General features: G+C 36.3%; 1 protein-coding gene across 3 annotated transcripts in view; it reads left to right on the top strand.

Moving 5' to 3' along the window:
• MIPEP (mitochondrial intermediate peptidase) overlaps positions 1-17,599 on the top strand; it is an 80,487-nt gene that overhangs the window by 37,867 nt on the left and 25,021 nt on the right. For all 3 annotated transcript variants that reach the window (XR_010883288.1, XM_067290470.1, XM_067290464.1), the window contains exons 14-16: positions 1,663-1,772; positions 8,696-8,770; positions 13,791-13,910. Coding sequence is in view for 2 of the 3 variants with exons in the window: in XM_067290470.1 (XP_067146571.1) it covers positions 1,663-1,772; positions 8,696-8,770; positions 13,791-13,910 (305 nt within the window). In the remaining variant the exon portion in view is untranslated. The remainder of the gene's footprint in view (positions 1-1,662; positions 1,773-8,695; positions 8,771-13,790; positions 13,911-17,599) is intronic.

The raw sequence follows: 17,599 nt of genomic DNA, 5'->3' as shown, positions 1-17,599 counted from the left end.
TACCTTTCTGACTTTAAGACAAAGTAGTTTTCAAAAGTCTCTCTAATGGTTAGTAAAAGATTTCTGTCACTTTATAAAGGAGGACTGGGAAAGCATACATGGCTAGAGAGACATCAGTGTAGCGCTGCAGGCATGCCTCTTGGGACCAGTCTTGTTTTAGGCTTTCCATTAATGTTTTTCAAACAAAAGGGAAAAATGTACTAATGAAATGTAATGACATAAAAGAAGGATTGGGATATTGTACAAGAAGAACTGGATGGCTGAATACTGCAGTGTTAGAAATAAAATGCAATTCAGAACTGCCTGGTGCAGATCATGCATTCAAGGAATACAAAGAAAATTTCTGCTGGCAAATGGAGCTTATCATTTAACAGTGGTGGAAGAGCAGAAAAACAGTTTTGTGTGTTAACACAGGGCTATAAATAGCTAACGTGTGGTGACTGCGAAAGGAGGGAAATGTGATCTGAGACTGTATCAGATGTGTTTCTATTAGAAATAGTAAGTATTAGTATAGTTAAGAAAGATAGTGGTGAAACCTCATATAGCATGCGGTGCCTAGTTCTGTATCTCTGCTCTCAAGGTGAATTCAAACTGAAGCAGGTGCAGAGAAGACCTACAGGACAATGGACAGACTTTTGGACTTTAATTATTTTGCCTTAGGAAAATGATGTCTGAAAGAGAATATAATTTCTCCCAGTTTAGGATAACTAAATAACTGTGGGAAAATGGTGTTTATACGGAAGAGCAGTGTTGATCTGAAAATTTGATTACAAATAGATTATGAATTCAGATTAAAAATTAGAGAAAGATTTTTAAATTCAAAGGAGTGATTTTCACAAATAGGGTCCAAGAAGGAATAGTAGAAACAAAAAACATAATTACATTTAAGACAGGTTTTGAATGTTGAGGTTGTCTCTAGTAGACAGGAATAGAGGTGATGACCCAGTGGATCTCTGTTATTAAAACAACAGCTTTGTACATCCCTAACTTTTATATAGGAATTAGAAATGCAGTTTTGGTTTGGTAATGGGTTACATAATGAAAGTTGCTAAGACATGTAAGGTACTGATAAAGAATAGAATAAAGAAGGTTTTTGTGAAAGTGCTTTTTGAAAATACTGACTGCAAAATACTACTTCATTGCGCTTAGAACATGTCTTGAATCTGCAGGAGTTTTCTTTGGATGATTGACTTTGTATTGTAAAGTGAGGTTAATATGAAGCATAAGTAAGCTCAGCAAACAGATGGAAGGTAAAAATTGTAACTGCGAATGGGATTAAGGCAGAGTTTTATTTACATTGTAGTTTGATTTAGGTTTAGGACAGCTAAATAGATTTGGTGTTTCATGTAGGGCCAGTTGGGCTACAGTCTGGTTTAGTTTAAAAAAGGGTGTGATCCAGAGCTTTATAAGGTGCCTCACCCAGCTGTTCAAATATTTTGTTTTACTTTGTGATTTATAATAAAATATGTAGGATTATAATGAAGCTTTTCTGGCAATATGTACAATAATGCTATGGAAATAAAATATTGACTTAATAAATGGAAGAACATTACAGTTCACCAAAAGTCCAAACTGAAAGTTGCAAAACCTTTTGGGAAGAGTTAGCTATTTGTGTTAATGGAAATGACTATATGTTAATATGTTCAATTATTCTACCTCTAGGAACCAGATGTCCTACTGATTTTGCTGAAGTTCCCTCAATTCTGATGGAGTACTTTGCAAATGACTATCGAGTGGTTAATCAGTTTGCAAGGCATTATAAAACTGGACAGGTAGGGAATATTAATATGTAAAATATTGAAAATAGGATTAAAGGTATTCAAGAAAAAATCAAATTTTCATGTGTTATTTGTTAGTAATGCTTGAAGTAGAAATAAACTATGGATATAAATTATTTTAATTATTCAGAAAAAATGTTACTGCTCTCATTGCAGAAAAGATAAATGTAATCAGTAAAAGAATACCAGCTCCTTAAATATGAAGTTCTAAGTTTCAACATTTTTTTTTCTTGGTCAACCAAAATTTAGTCTAGTAGGTGAACAACTTGTCTGTAAATTATGTCATGTGGAATGTTTACTTTAATTGCAGGTAAGTGCTGACAAAGATAGTAATTCAGTATCAAACTGTGTGAAGTCTGTCTTAAAATAAAGCTCAGATACCAAATCATGGATGATATGTAAATGATCTGCAGTGTTAAAACAACATTTTTAGCACAGTGTAGGGTAGTGTTTGAAATATTTTCTGATAAAATTGTACTGCTTTATTTAGGACATTTGGTAGTTAGATCCTGGCAATCAAGAATCTCTGTATTAAAACACTGATTCTTTTTTACATATTTTATGCCAGTCTAATGCAAGGATCTACTTTCTCCTAGAAATTTAGAAAACAGTGCTCTCTGGAAAAAGGTGGTTTTCAGTGGCTGCTGATTATTTATGCATGGCAGCATAGCATGAGTTATGTTTGTACAACCATGTCAAAAATACAAACCAGTAAACAATAAACACAGATCTTTTTCAAATGCTTTTGATTGAGGCAGATTTCAGAATACTCAGATGTTGCAGTGACTGAAGAATAGACTACAGATCGATGTGAAAACAAGAAAGCTTTTTAAAATGTATAAGGTTACACTTTCTGTAAGCCTTTTATCCAGTACTAGACATTCAGCATATTTCAGTATTATGAAAGTGGAATTATGTTTGCCTCTGCTGTAACTGTTCAGTTAGAAAAATAGTTTGCATAACTTCCATTTTGATAGATATTATCGGGGAAATTTGCTCCATAGATCTGCTTTCTTACAGAGCAATCAATCCTGCTGAGCACTAGGAAAGCCTACTTGAAAACTGAGAGTTACAAATACTCAGTTCAGGAGTGTTCATCGTTTGTATTTTTGAACTCACGTATTAAATTATTACTTTCTAGTGTTTTCTATAAAGTTCATACAGTGTTTAAACATTGTGGAGTTAATCTGCTTGCATATGAATTCAGAGAATGAGCTTGAGTAAAACATCTGAAAGAGATTTGTGGAACATTATTTATGGCTTTGTGTCTTCAAAGTGGCTTAACAGATCTAAACCATGTTTTGTTGCAGTGCAAAAGCTAAGAACCAGGCCCTGTGTCCCATTTGGCACTTCCCAAAAATTTCTTCTGTTTATTGGTGGTGAAATCTTGCCCTTTCAGAGAGCAATTGAGTGAGCTTTAATGTAGAAATTCAGTCTTGAAGGGGGACAAGAATGGATTATGCTGGAAGATTAGGAAAAGAGCCTGAAACTACTGTGTGTCTCTTGAGGGTTTTAGACTGCTTCCTTTTAATTGCTTTTTTTTTCTGAATTTAAAATGTATTTTTAAACCATTATCTAAATTACATAAATCTGCTTTTGCTTATGTTGATTGATCTAAGCCAGTTTTAAGAGGTTGATACCAGATTTCTATATCTGTGATCTAAATACAAGTAGATTGAAGCCATCTTTTCTGTTCATGAAATTGTTATTGTTACAGCAATTACTTATATTGGTTGTGTATAGGTTGCAAAGTACTTGGAATAGTAAATCCTTACTCTCTTACTGTTAAAACTTCACAAAAATCCTTTTGGGGCTTATGTTTCCTGTTCGTTCCCTGAATCATTTTTTTTGTATGCATATAGAAAGTTTAATCAACATTTTCTTCTCCAGTTTTTGAGCTATTTGAAAGAAAAATGAGTCCATTTTTCCCCCTTTTAAAGCAGGAGTAAGGAAGCTGGGTGAAAAACAGTTAAAATGTGAAATTTGGAAAGACATTTCGTCCAAATTTTGTTCCATATGAGAACTTCTATCAAGTTTCCTCTTATGAATAAAGAGACACTGAGCTTTTACATGCAAGAAGAATCTTTCTTGCAATAACTATACCAACAGAGTTCTGCTAGGGGTAGACAGAAAAAGAGGGTTTTTTACTGACCTAACTTCTTGTTGAAGAGGCAGTACAGATAATTTGAAAAAGTATTCTTTTGGCATTGCTGCATCTATGCTATGGTTTTTACACAGAATTGTTGAATTAGGTGGTGTGATTTTAACACTCCTACTAAACATAATTATGTCAGTAAAACTTCATAGTGTAATCTCAGCTTCCGATTGCTTTTGCCATAAAAGTCAATTGTAGAAGGACTGGTCCTGAGCTGCAGTCCTCACTGAGGATCAGCGCTTTTGTTTATGGGAAGAGGAGGGGGAAAGGGATGTTGTTTTGGTTGTTGAAACATATGAACTGTTGAAAACTGTTTGTTGAGTAACACTGAAGGAAAAAAAAGATTCTATGGGCAAGTTTTCCAAGGTGGGAATGTATTATGCACATAGATGTGGCCAATAAGGATCTGACCTCAAAACGTTGAAGCTGATAGGAAGCCTGTTTCTGCTTTCTGTGCGTTTTGGACAGTTCTGCTGTGAGTACTGAGGAGCTCAAGAGCTTGCAAGCTCGTCTGGCAAAAGGAACAGGTCTGGTGAATTTAATTCAGAGAACTGGTCAGCACAAAAATATTTTGTTCCAAGAAAGTAGCAAGCCTATTTTTTCCTTTCATCTTAACCCAAAACAAAAAAACCATGAGATAAAAAGAATATAGAGGACTGTGTTAATTAGTTACTCAAGTTGAATTACTAAGGTAAGCTCATGAAGTCGAGACATACCAAAATGAGCTTGTAACAATGTTAAGTAGACAATCTGGGGAATGTGTACCATTCCATCACTGTGTTTGTTTGTTTAGTTTTGTTTGTTAAATGCATGGGGATGTGGTAGGTCTGTTGAGCTAACTCATTTTAAGCTTGAGTGTCTTTTGGAGGCTCTCTTGAACAAAGGCCAGTATTTCAGCTGTTCAAATTTGAACTTACTTCATTTTTCACAGAGATGGAATTACAAAGGCAGTATTGTATTATCGTGATTATAAGAATAAACCCACAGATAGTAAACAGTCTTAACAGGTCCCTGTTACTACATAGCAGTAAAGAGTTAAGCATGCCTTGGGAATCTGGAACACAGGGAATTTTGTTCTTTTAGCCACCATGGCAAACATGCTGAAAAATTCATGCCAAGATCTTAAAGTTACTTAACATAAAAGGAAGGAAAAGAAGAACCCAAAGTAAAGCATGCAATGTTTAAATTTAAAAACTGGAATGGTTATTCGATTAAAATCATTTTAGCCAAAGCACTGTAAAATCTTTCTTTTGGAAAGAAGATGACAGTTTGGCTCTGGTTTTATCAGATAGCTCATCTTTCAGGATAAAAAAAAGAATCCTTTTGCTGCATTTTTTCCTCCATTCAGCTACCTATTAAGGACCTATATGAGATCCTAACAGAGTATGAGAAATAGTCTCTGTTACCTAAAACAGTACACCTTCCTCAGTACATTCAAGACCTTAGTATATCTGTATGCCTGACATGCACAGACACAAACTCCGGAGTGGAGTGGTGGTCTTTGAAAAGACTCTGCAGTCTAATTTTCGTTCCCTGAAATCTTAAGTTTTAAAATCCCAGAGGTGCTCTGGGAAGAATAAGCGATCTCCTCTTTATCATTCTTTCAACTTAATCTAATTTTTGCCATTGTTTTTCTGGTGTCAAATTCTGCTTAGTTTGTGAGTTATGATCTGACGTAATCTGTGATCCAGATCATTAACCCTGTTTGATTAATACAAATACAACATTTTTATCTTTCTCCTGTGCTTTTTTGTCAATAGGTATTGTCATAAGAGTGATTTCCTGTTAATTTTTATCTGCTCAAACAATAGGGTTTGATCTTCAAGGGAACTCCAACAGAACTGGCACAACTGTGAATACAGGGAACGCAGCAGTAGCAATTTGCTATTGCTACTTTTGATTTGGCATTTATGTGAGAAGCTTGTCTGATTAATGAGTATGTCCTCTGCTGTGAGTTGCTTGTGCTGCTACTACACCTCATACAGAGAACAGAGGCAGAGTAGATCTACATTGATTGTTTGATTGTAGGGCTGCTAAAAAAGATAAGAATTTTCTTCGAGGCTCTTGGTATTATCTACATTTTACTTGGTCTCTAGAAAGTGATGCTAGACCATCTCCTGTGCAGAGAGAATTGGGCAACTTTGAACGTTCTCTTTGGTGAGTACACCAGAATCGTTAATGATCATTTCTGGTTTTCCCCTTAGGAATGCAATTTAGAATATGATAGACACTGATAGCAGAAGGTAAAGGGGAGATGGGTGAATGCAGAGGCTGCCTTTTCAGTAGTCTTCCCAGCTATTTGCAGTACAGTCAAAAGTAGGCAACAGTAAAAACATGACAAGGAGGGTCTGTAAGGAATGGTTAGCTCTGAACTGAGACTTAGACCTGCTTCAGGAGTTTCTTGAGCAGGGCTGGGTATGGCCGGCTGCCTTGGGTGGGTGTGTGGTGTCCGTCCGCATTGCAGACCCTTTCTGCTCTCTGGGAACTTGGATTCCCGATTCAGTGAGGATCTGTGGCATTGTTGTTTACCAAAATGCCAATTAGCAAAGTCTTGAGTGTTCTTTGTTTTGTTTATTTTGTGTACCAACTAAAAGCCTGTACACTTAACTCCTCTTGCTGTTACTTAATACAGCTGAAATATAAAATTGAAAATCCATTATGTTGAAAGAACTGGTTTGACCTTAATTATAGGAGTGCTCTTGACTTTAACATTATTAAATTATAACTGCATAAAATAAACACGTTCGCTGTTGCCAACCTTTTATATTTTCAGCTTTTTTAACACTGAAAAGTTACAATTTAAGAATTCCCATCCAGTATTCAAAATACAAGCACCCCTAAAAGAAGTCAGTTTTGTCTTATTCCATAATGCACTGCTTTGCTAGGAAATGAAAACTTCCAAAAAACTGTCAACATTTTCTGATAGGTTTCGTGCTTATAACAAAATATGTTCAAAATTTTATAGGCTTTGTTACACAGAAAAAGGGGTTTTCCCATGACAGCTAAAACTGTGTTATTGCAAACCCACTGCACTTTAGTTCCAGGATGAAAAGTTATTGAAGTACATGCTTCATATGGCATATGTAAGGGAATAAGACACGACATGTTCATAGAACCAGGAGAAGAGTTACCCAGCCAAAGTGCTTTTTACCATTTGCACATCTTGCTATCTTACTGCTTGCCTTAGCAGCCTTTCTACATAATTAAGTACTGTTTTAAATACTACTAAATCCAGTATGGAACCTCAAGGTAGTCAAGTGGTGACATCTTTTTTTACGGTGGATAATTGCCCATTTACTCCTACTCTAGTGGTCCAAAACCATCATGTAATTTGAAACAGAATTTTTGTATTTGGGAAGGATAAATACTGACATGACAGGGATGCACTGTAGGACAGACTTTATGTTCATTGGTTCATTTTTCTGTGTTGAAATTTAACAACTGTGCACATCTATGACAGGGAAAATAGTGGGTGTTGTTCTATCCTATTCTCGACCCAGCTAACGTTTATCTTGGAAAAGAGGTAACAAGCCTTGGCAAGCTACTACATAAAACAGCTGTGCAACTTGAGAGTTTTTTCTTATCTGCTTCAACTTCCAGATTCCGGAGAGTTAATTGATAACATTTTCCTCACTTACATATGACTTTTGCAGTTAGCTTTTTATTCTGTGAACATCATATGGTTTGTCTTGAAGTCATATCATTTGCACAGAATCTAAACATATGTCTCTGCCATCAGAATCTGTAAACTTTGTATTATTTCTTAAACACTTCAACACACTGTAAAAGTATAGGTATGCTTTTAGAATTCTGTGTAATACCAAACATCTGTATTACATTGAACAACCTGCAATATCTTTTCTAATATTTCAGCAAGAACTCAGTTATTTTAACCAAATTTAATATTCTGGGTTAATAAAACTGCTGGCAAAAAGGAATATGCTTACTAGGAAAAACATATATTGAAAGGCTTCAGGAAGCCCTGGCAAGAAATGTAAGGTCAAGGATTCATACACAGGTATTCTTAAAAATCTGGCATTAAACAATCTTTGGATGTATTTCCAGAGATCTGGATAGAAAGTCAAAAGGAGTTTGCTTAATGACTTGAAAAATGTCTCTCATTTTCAGCCTGCGGTGTCATGGGTAATTGGAATATGGAAAAAGTGGAATAAATTCAGCTTTGTTAGAAATTTCAGAAGGTAGATATTTTCTGTTCAGTATCCACATTTTTATGTAGATAAGGATAGAAGGCCTGATTCTGTCCCAGTTGAAGTTACAAAAACCCTGCTGGCCTCAGTGGGATGTGTATGGGGATCCATGTAAGTCTTAATAAACTATGCTGAAAGACCCCCAGGAGAATTTACTGTACAATCTGCTATTGAAGATTAGATGGAATGACCTGGGAAGACTTTGACAGCCCCATCTGTTGTTCTTTATTTCTAGAAATAGTCATAATAGTTTTAACAGGCATGCGAGGGAACAGAAGATCATTTTATAAAAAATCAAACACTGAAGTGCAGTGATATCTTGATTGCTATGTAAATTATTGCCAATATCATAATTTCCCATTTAATGCTTTGTGCAGAAAATGAGATTTCCTTCCTCCTTCTTAATTCCTCAGTGCAAAGCACTTAGAAGTCAAAGATGTTTTAACTACCACCATAAGTCTTTTCTGTGTGTCTTAAGCCTTCCTTAGTAGTAAGCCTACTATTTACAAACTTTTCAACTATTCTAAATATGTGTTGACTTTTTTTTATTCAAGCCACTACCAAAAAGCATGGTGTCAAGACTGTGTGAATCCAAAAAAGTGTGTGCTGCAGCTGATATGCAACTCCAGGTATGGTCTTTGCATTCTAGTCTCTAGTCCATATCCAAAACTTACAGAAAATATTTTGATCTCTTAAAATTTTCAGAAATGTTTATTTTAATATAAACACATATTATCTAAATACATGCAAATTATGGAAAGTGAATTCTTTTTGACATTCATTTTCATGTGTATTTTGCTTAACATATTCTGTGCTGTTTGAAGCTAAATGCCTGAATGTATAGGAAAATACCTAACTTGAAAAACACAGCTTTTGAAAATGATTGAATTATCAGAATTCCCAAATATAGTTTAAGTTTGAGCTCTTAAATTCACAGAATCATTTAAGAAGAACTCATTGCAGTAATGCAAGTGTTGTGCACCTTTAGGTCATTTAAGTGTAGCAGGGCTGAGAGATACAGGGCACCTTAAAATCAAACTAACTTGTTTAATTACTAGAATATGATTCGAGATCATTGTCTTCTGCAGCTCCAGAATGAAAGTGGCAGGTTGTTAATAAAAGACTGCTGTCAAAATTGGTGGCTGAGCTATAAGGCTGAACAGTTGATACACTTTAATTACTGCTGCTGACTTTGCACATCACCAAACTGCTTCATACAGTTAAAATAAATGGTTAACCCTTCTTTTTAATTTGAAATTAGTATATGCTCTCAAATCTTTTTTAGTGTTTCAGTTTGGTAAAGAAAAAACCTTACCTTATTTTAATAAAGTATAAAATGATTCTAAAAATAAAGCGAACGTAACAAAAATGATCTAAAATCAGATGTACTTACTTTGGACATGATGTTTTTAATATAACTTTGTCAAAAACCAGATCTATCCTTGTGCTTTTTTTTTTTTTTTAACTGAGGTGATTCAGACTTCTCTCTCACAGTGTTATGAGCAGTAAAACTTGTGTTTTCTGTGGAGAAATGTGATTGATCAGTCATTCCTGTAAATAAACTACTAGTTTTGCTTTTCTTCAAAGGAAGTAAAGGAAATTCTGGTGCTAAAATGGGAGTTTAATTTATTTCAGCCCCACTACAGGAATTCTCAGATGTGAACGGTAACATTAGCATTCAGTCATGTTTTTTACAATGGGAGTTTGGCTGTGTTTAGCATAATACAAGCTTCTGCTGTGTGATTTTTTTTTGTGATTTCTTTTTCTTCTTTGTCTTCCCTTAAGCCAGAAGCATTTAATTTTTCTTACTACAGTTGGCATAGTGTTTAGATGAGATAACTCTATTACCTCTGTAAAAGGTAGTCATTATTTTTGATTATGCTCATTGAAGGGTGCCTAAATGATTGTAACCCTGTCTACAAACATGAGTTGCACTGGTTAACTAAGATTGATTTAGAAAACAACTTAGTTAAATATATGCAGTTTGCTGTGAGCAATGATTTTTAGTGATTTAAAACTAATCAGAACACTTGAGTGTGGACCTGTAAATGTATACGTCAGTCACACTAATTAAACCCAGGCTTACACTGTTTTGAGTGTGTGCGTGGATTTTTCACTGGTTTAACTTAATGGATTTTTAAATTATGCTTTCAGTGCAACACTTGTTCTCATTGTGGCTAATGTTGGTTGTGCAAGCAGTGTGAACAAGAAGGCACTACATGTGGTTATACCTCTGTGACATGAAAATATTTGAATCCTCTCTGCAAGTCTGATTTTGAAATGGACATTTCTGTGTCTAAAAGTTTTTCATATAGACATAGATGAAAATCTCTATCATCCAAAAAGAATGTGGGCAATAATATGATGAATTTATGAACAAGTTTTGGGGGAAAAAACAGTTCTGGGTCAAAATAAAATTTTGTACCAGGAACGCTTAGCTGTGGACGTCTATTCCGGAGGTCCACCAATTTAGAATAATTTGCCAGTGTACAGATTAGTAGCTGCTGAAGTGATGATCAAATGCATTCACATGCACCAATTCATTTATTCTGTGTCTGTATAGATCTGACAGATTTAGCATTTAGTAAATATTTGCTGTATACCTGTCACAGTTTGAGACCACATTGTCAGTGTGGAGACTACATGGGCTTACATACCAAAAACACTTTTAGTCTTAATAAAAACACTTTTTAAATTAATATATCTCTCTCTGTACAGAATATAGTGACACATCTTCCCTGGCCCACAGTGGGAGAGACAGAGCAGTCCAGAAGGAAGTCTGGCAGTTGGTGCGGCAGTCCCAGCATGCGCTGCCCACCCCGTGTGCCAGGCTGTGAGGCCCCCCACGCCATCGGGGATCTCTGCCAGGTCTCTCCCTGAGCGACTCTGGCCTCCGTAGTTTTAGGGTTGAAGAGAAAATACTCAGTTCTGATTGACTCAGATTCCTGCAGCGTCGGACAACTGGGTGTCTCTGTTGCTGGCGCTCACAGTCTGCCCCTCTGGAGGGTTCTCCACACTTTGGCAACTCTACAGTGATTAACAGGCTGTTTACCCTAAAATTACCCTCCTGTAATTAAAGTTCAACCAGTACCAACCCATGCCAAATTACCACAATACCACGCTCAACAATATTATTCATTTCCTATTCTTAACAGAACGTTTTTAGAGATTCCAATTGTAATGCCTGCAGAAGTAGACACTCATTCCGAAAGAGACTGGCTGGCAAAATCATTCTGTTTATTAATTCAGCAAAAATGTCCCAGAGAAGTTGATTGCCTGGTAAATATAAAGTGCACACATTCCTTTGTAGAAGTGTGTATTGTTACTCATACTGATTTGAAAGTATAATAATCCATTTAAGATAAATTTGCATTTTAATCTGCAGATGCCGAAGTATGTGTGTACTATGTGTATATATATATATATATATATATATACACCTGAAAAAACACCATGCATGCAAATTTGCAAAAATACCTGTAGGTGTTTATACTCAATGACTCTAATACCTCTTCTTTAAACTTAGAAAAAAGTGTATTCCATATGGAGGACTAGGTGCTATGTGTGTGGTATTTGACCTTTAAAAAAAAATAAAAATGCTTATGAATTTTCCAGCAATGGGGAAAGCAGCTAAAGGTTCTTTTGTGATCTATTCAAAAAATAAGTCTGTGAGCACATGAAAATAGTTTTTTCATCATAACTATAGGATCTCTGCATTTTCTTCCTGCTCATGTAATTCAGTTAGTAAAGAGGAAAGATAAAAGAATCCACACTTTTTTTATAAAGCTTTTGCCATGCAAAATAAGTCCCAAAGTCTTTAAGTCAAAGTAATTTCGCTGGAAAATGTATGTCTGTTTACATTTTAATGCTAATAAGCAGACAAGGAGCTAGAAAGAACTGGAATCAAATTAATACCGATGTCAGTGTCAAATGGAAAGACATAAGTATAAAGATAGATAACTACTTCATGACCTTTCTATATTTTAGCTTTTTGGGGAAATGTGTTATACTGAAAGTAGAAATGATCTTCTGACTACACTTTAATATCAAGTGTTAGTGTGCTTCTCAGCGGTATCACCAAAAATCCTGTGACACTGGGATGTATCTCCTTTTCCCATTTCAAAGGCCTTGTGTAAACACACAGAACTGTGGTTCATAGATGTGAATGCTTATGGATGTAAACTTCATCCAAGTTTATTTTCAGGGATGGATTTTTTCACTGCGCTCTCCAGGTGGCCTGGCTCATAACTTTCTTCCCACGCTTTACATGTGCCAGGATGGGGGGAAAGCTTAGAGCTGGCTTGAGTGACTCATTTCCCTTGCTCTCTATTAGCACATTGTTCTTTAGGCAGCCCAATTCACTGGCCTTCAGTTCTCGCTTCCCCACTTCCTGGCTGTGAGCTGAGCTCTTGCTCCAGCTCTCTGACCGCAAAACTGCTTGACTCCAAGTTTTACTGTAGAGAAGGTCCACTGCAGTGTAGTCTGCTCCATCTTGTGAGGAGCACTGAAGAGCAAGGCAACTACAAACAGGTCCTAGCAGAACAGGGAGACAGAAGAAAAGAGGATCAAGGTTTGGCTGAAATAGGATGCCAGATTTTGTGATCAGATGCTGAAGTTTCTGGTGTTTGGTTTGGAGTTTTGGAGAGGTGAGGGAGACAGGGAAATCAGTCTGAAGTAACTCCTGCAGAGCCACAGAGGCCTATACTCATAGAAGAAAGTGAGTTTTCTAGGGTTATTACTTCAGGTAGTTTTCAGACCTATTCATGGTGCTTCTGTTGGTCATATTCTCAGTCACCCTTGCTATCATAAATACTGCAGGAATTTTGTTAAGTTTGGCACTGTCTTCCATGCATGCTTATTTCATATTTACTGTTCAAGTGCCAGATGTTCTGCTTTGCTGTCTTTGCCTGAAAAGTCTGTTCATTGGTGCTGCTTTCTTAATCTCCAAACGCATTAGTCATTCAGTCATGCATCTGTATTCTGCTTCTGTGAGTTCATGTCATAGTTTACATGCTTCTGCACGAAAATTGCCTATGAACCAGCTCTTACCTCTGCAGCAAACTACCCTACTGGTGCAGTTTAAAATCATGCTAAGTTTACACTGCAGTAATTTATTCTTCTATTTGTGGGAGCTAAGACAAGGGAAGCATCAGTAGCTCCACATGCATCTTCTCATGTCCTCTGCCTGGACCATATCTTGCCCCTGCAGATGTGATGTATTCTCATGGCCATGTGCATGGCATTTTGGAATGGCTTATTTTGTTGTGTCCACTTGAATGACTTTCAGTATTTTTACCAATTCTATCAGTCTTTGTACTAATTCTATTTTAAAACATTTTTTAAATGGGAATTTCTAGGGGGCTTAGAGACAGGTCTTCCAACTTTGCTTAAAAATACAGGAGATTTAGTACTACTAGTGTTCTCAGTGACCTAAACACGTGTTTATGCTAGGTCATGTGGATGGTGCTTAGGGTACTCCAGTGACCTGCTTCTCTCCTTCCATGTTATACTAAAAATAGAAGATTTAAAAAACCTTAAATATTTAAACTTTTCCCTCTCCCTTTCTTCCCTCTCCCTTTCTTCTGTATTTGTCTTTCTTGGTTATCAAAGGCCATGTGCCAAAGGTAAACATGTATTTTATTTCTTTAGGTCTTTTACGCTGTCTTGGACCAAATCTACCATGGGAAACATCCTCTCAAAAGATCAACCACAGAAATTTTAAAGGAAACACAGGAGAAATTTTATGGATTGCCGTATGTGCCTAATACAGTGAGTAGAACTGTAGCAGCTATATAACATATGCTTTTTTTTTTTTTTGGTAGAATATTTGTACCCCTGCTTCTCTCTCTGCATACTCACATGCTTATTGTTGTATTGTAATTTCTTTTTTTCAGCCATTTTCTCCAGTAGAGAGTTGACATTTTTCAGCTAAAACTCAAAAAGTTACTTATTGTGCATTTTTGTGTAAGTGTAGTCTTATCATGCTGAACTAAAATACTTTTTCCTCTGTTTTCTCATCAAGAAAGGCACTGGAAAAAAATATATTGGAAATAGGGTTTATTTTAGCTTTGCAAGGGCCTATTTGTAAAAGACAATAAATCAGTGGGCTGTGTATTGTTGTGTGCTGTGTGTTATTTTTTTGCAATGTCAGTATGTGAAATAAAGTCAAGGTGAAGTAGGACTTGGAAGTGAGTTTTTCCCACTGTACTGCTGTGACTTTTGGCAAGTCACTTACTCATTCTTTCATGTTCCATCAGTAACATGGACTGAAAGTGTTCCTTAAAAAAGTCTTGAGTTCTGCTGAGCTATGGTGATTTTGATCTACATCATGACTAAGAGTGCATTTACTGTTCTAGGGTTTATGTGTCTGCCTGCAGATGCAGTTTGCATAGATTATAGCCAAGAGATTTCCTGTTCTGTCTGGGGCTGACTTCTCAGCCAGAGCATAGCCTGAATAACTGTTTGACACTTTGGTCAATCCCTCTCTACTTCCTGCTGTCCAGGAAATGTACTTTTATCCTAATCAAAAATGAGATTCTAATTCCCTAAGAAGGGTATGAGCATACCCATGCTTCAGCCCTTTCCTCATTGAAACTATACTGCATCTCCTGGCCTGGCAAATTCCTTAGCCAGAGAAGTGGAAGCAGGATGTCTTCAGAGAATGACACCTGACTTCAGAGCACTTTTATAAGTGTTGCTTTACACTGTTCCTCTGCAGGTGTTAGTTATCCAGTGAACAGAATAGTTTCTTCCTTTCAAAGTTAGTCTGTATTTTTCATTCCATTTAAAATATTTTTTATTTAGTTGTTTCCCTCAAAGGAATGTAACATCTTGTAATGGACATATCCTCAATATCCAGAAGTATAGCAAGTTTTGGCCTGGGACTTTTGAATTGGCAGAAATTGTATGTTCTTTAAATTTACTGAATTTAAATTAGTATTTCTAGGCAAAAACTGTAATACAATTTACATCTCAGCAAAACTTAGCATCTCAGTAAAACAAGCAACATTAGAAGAACCGTTAGTACTTTCTGTAGAATAATTCATGTTTGTAATATGGCTTGCTGTCCTCTGCAGCTCTTACTTCCAAACCTGAGATCTGTTTTCAGTTTAATTTGTAATCTAGAAAAGAAGATAAGCAGCATCTTGAAAGTAAAAACCTTTTTTAGGTAAAGAGAGTATATTCTTCCTTTCATTTCAGAGCTAGTCATTAAAATAGGGTAAGAGAGACTGGCTCTGTTTTTTTTTTTTTTTTTCATCTGCCCATTGCTAGGCACATATATGTCTGGTAGAGGAAATAAAATATTCTGATGATTCAAGTTTTACCTGCTTTTTATAAGTTTAGATTCAATTGTGGCTTACTCTGTCAAGTTTGTATGTCTTAAGTTAGTGGTGTTGGGTAAAAATAACTGTTTCCTAGTGAAGCTCTCACTGCATTAACATGATTATTCTGTAATAGCATTGTCTGTCAGGGCTGCACAAGCATCCTTTATTATCTTCTCCTTCTTTGTGACTGTATAAAGAAAGAAATAGTGGTAAAACTTCCTGAATTCCCTCTTACTGCTCTTGACAGATAAGAAAGCTTGGTGAGTGAATATCCTGCCAAATATGCTGAACTTCAGTCTCATTTAGCAGACTCATTTTCTGAAATAAAGTTACAGCAGGTATCTTTAGCATATGGATTTCTGTCTTCCAGAGGCACAGGTCAGGATGATTTGTGTATCCTTTTAATGGAAGGCTTTCAAAATGAGGAATATAAACTATATCTAAGTAGTTGCTGCCTCACCGCTGTGGTGATATCTATTTAAAGGTAACTCAAATCGTCTTTCACAGCAAATGTCCTGTCTCATGTGCCATCAATAGGAGAAACACAGGGAAGAAAATCCTGTCATAGTCTGTGCTTACCACTCAGACTTTATACAGGCATTGGGGCAGTTGGATCATCAGGTAGTAATATTTACACTGGTTCTGCTGACACAGTCACAGGAGCTAGTGCCACATGTAAACGCCAGGTGAGAAGGACGGATAGAGCAAAGACTGTACAGAGTCTCTGAAGCACAGAGAAACAGCGTTCCACAAGACTTGGTTTTCCTGAAGAATGCAGCTCTCAGTTTCTGGCTGGTCATTGCTTATCTGTTCAAAAGTACACGGAACTGCTGCTGGCTCCTGGAGCATGACATTCCATTGGGGTTTCTTGGCTTTATTACTGAATCCAAAAGCTGACGACTGCCAGGCAGGGGGCAAGGAAAGTTATGTTTGCCTGTTTTTGTAGTGTCTGATGGTTTTGTTGCCAGAGATGATCTATGTTACTGGGTTTGGAAATCAGGTAGAAATTTTGCACAAGCTGAATTCTTGATTTTTTGTGGTGGCTTTAAAAAGCTATGAATCTTCAGTTTGACTCTTTTAAGAAATAAAGAAAAAACAAATAGTAACCTTTTCCTGCCATTTCTACCTGAATGTACTCAGTGTTGAAATCTGTATGCTCTGGGGAATTCAGTACTGTGCTTTTGCTCAAAACTTTTCTTCAAATTGTGGCTTGTTTTTCATCTCTTGTAAAGCCAATTTCCATTTAGCATGGCCTGCCTTGCAATTGAAAACGCTATCTGCTTTTAGAGTATCTCTCCTGGTCTCTTATACCTTTGTCTCCAAAATGCCCAAAGAGTCTTTCTTTAAAAGTATCAGGTGACCCTTTGATCAACCTGAGACATGATCAAAGTTTCTCCCCATGATCTGCTGCTTAGTCTCCTGCCTGTCCCCCAAGTTCAGACTTGAAAACTACTTTTCTTTGAGACAGTCATCAACACTTAATGACACACCATTGTTAGTCCTAAGCCAAGCATAATAATTTCCTATCTCCTGCTGTGCGCTATAGTTCAATATGGAAACAAAAAATGAGACACAACTTAAACAGGCTTTGCATTGATAATGGAGATTGCAGCCTCCTGCAGCTACAGGAAAGAGTTCCCAATATTGAAGTATGTAGTTTTACAATAAACACCAACTGCCCAAATCATCATACTTGAATTTTCTGTGTGAAATAATGAACTAGTTTGAAAATGTGCTTTTCAGTTTTCAGAAAGTTTACTGTGGAGTTCCATAGTAGTGGTCTGTCCTTCATAACAACCTTTCTTCCTTCTAATCTGGAAAGTTGGTGAGGAATGCTGGTTTGACTTGTCATTGTGGGGAAAAATAGTCTTGAAAAGTGAGGCACGGTGAATCTGGATTCTTTTTTAGATCACTGCGAAGCAGTCTATTTTCCAGTTTTAAAATTATATTATCATATGGTAAGCTTGTCTTCCTGAAACGTACATGTGTCTTTTATGTAGTACTTGAATGTAAAATACAATGTTAGAATTAACCCACAGAAATCATTATATTTACATGTGATAGGAGGGAACATGTGACTGTGTAGTGAGCCTTTTGACATTTTTTGGAGCACTGAATAATGTGCTAATATAC

Source organism: Apteryx mantelli, chromosome 1 (genome assembly GCF_036417845.1).
Source record: "Apteryx mantelli isolate bAptMan1 chromosome 1, bAptMan1.hap1, whole genome shotgun sequence".
NCBI lineage: Eukaryota > Metazoa > Chordata > Aves > Apterygiformes > Apterygidae > Apteryx > Apteryx mantelli.
This window is presented reverse-complemented; position numbering and strand designations above follow the sequence as displayed.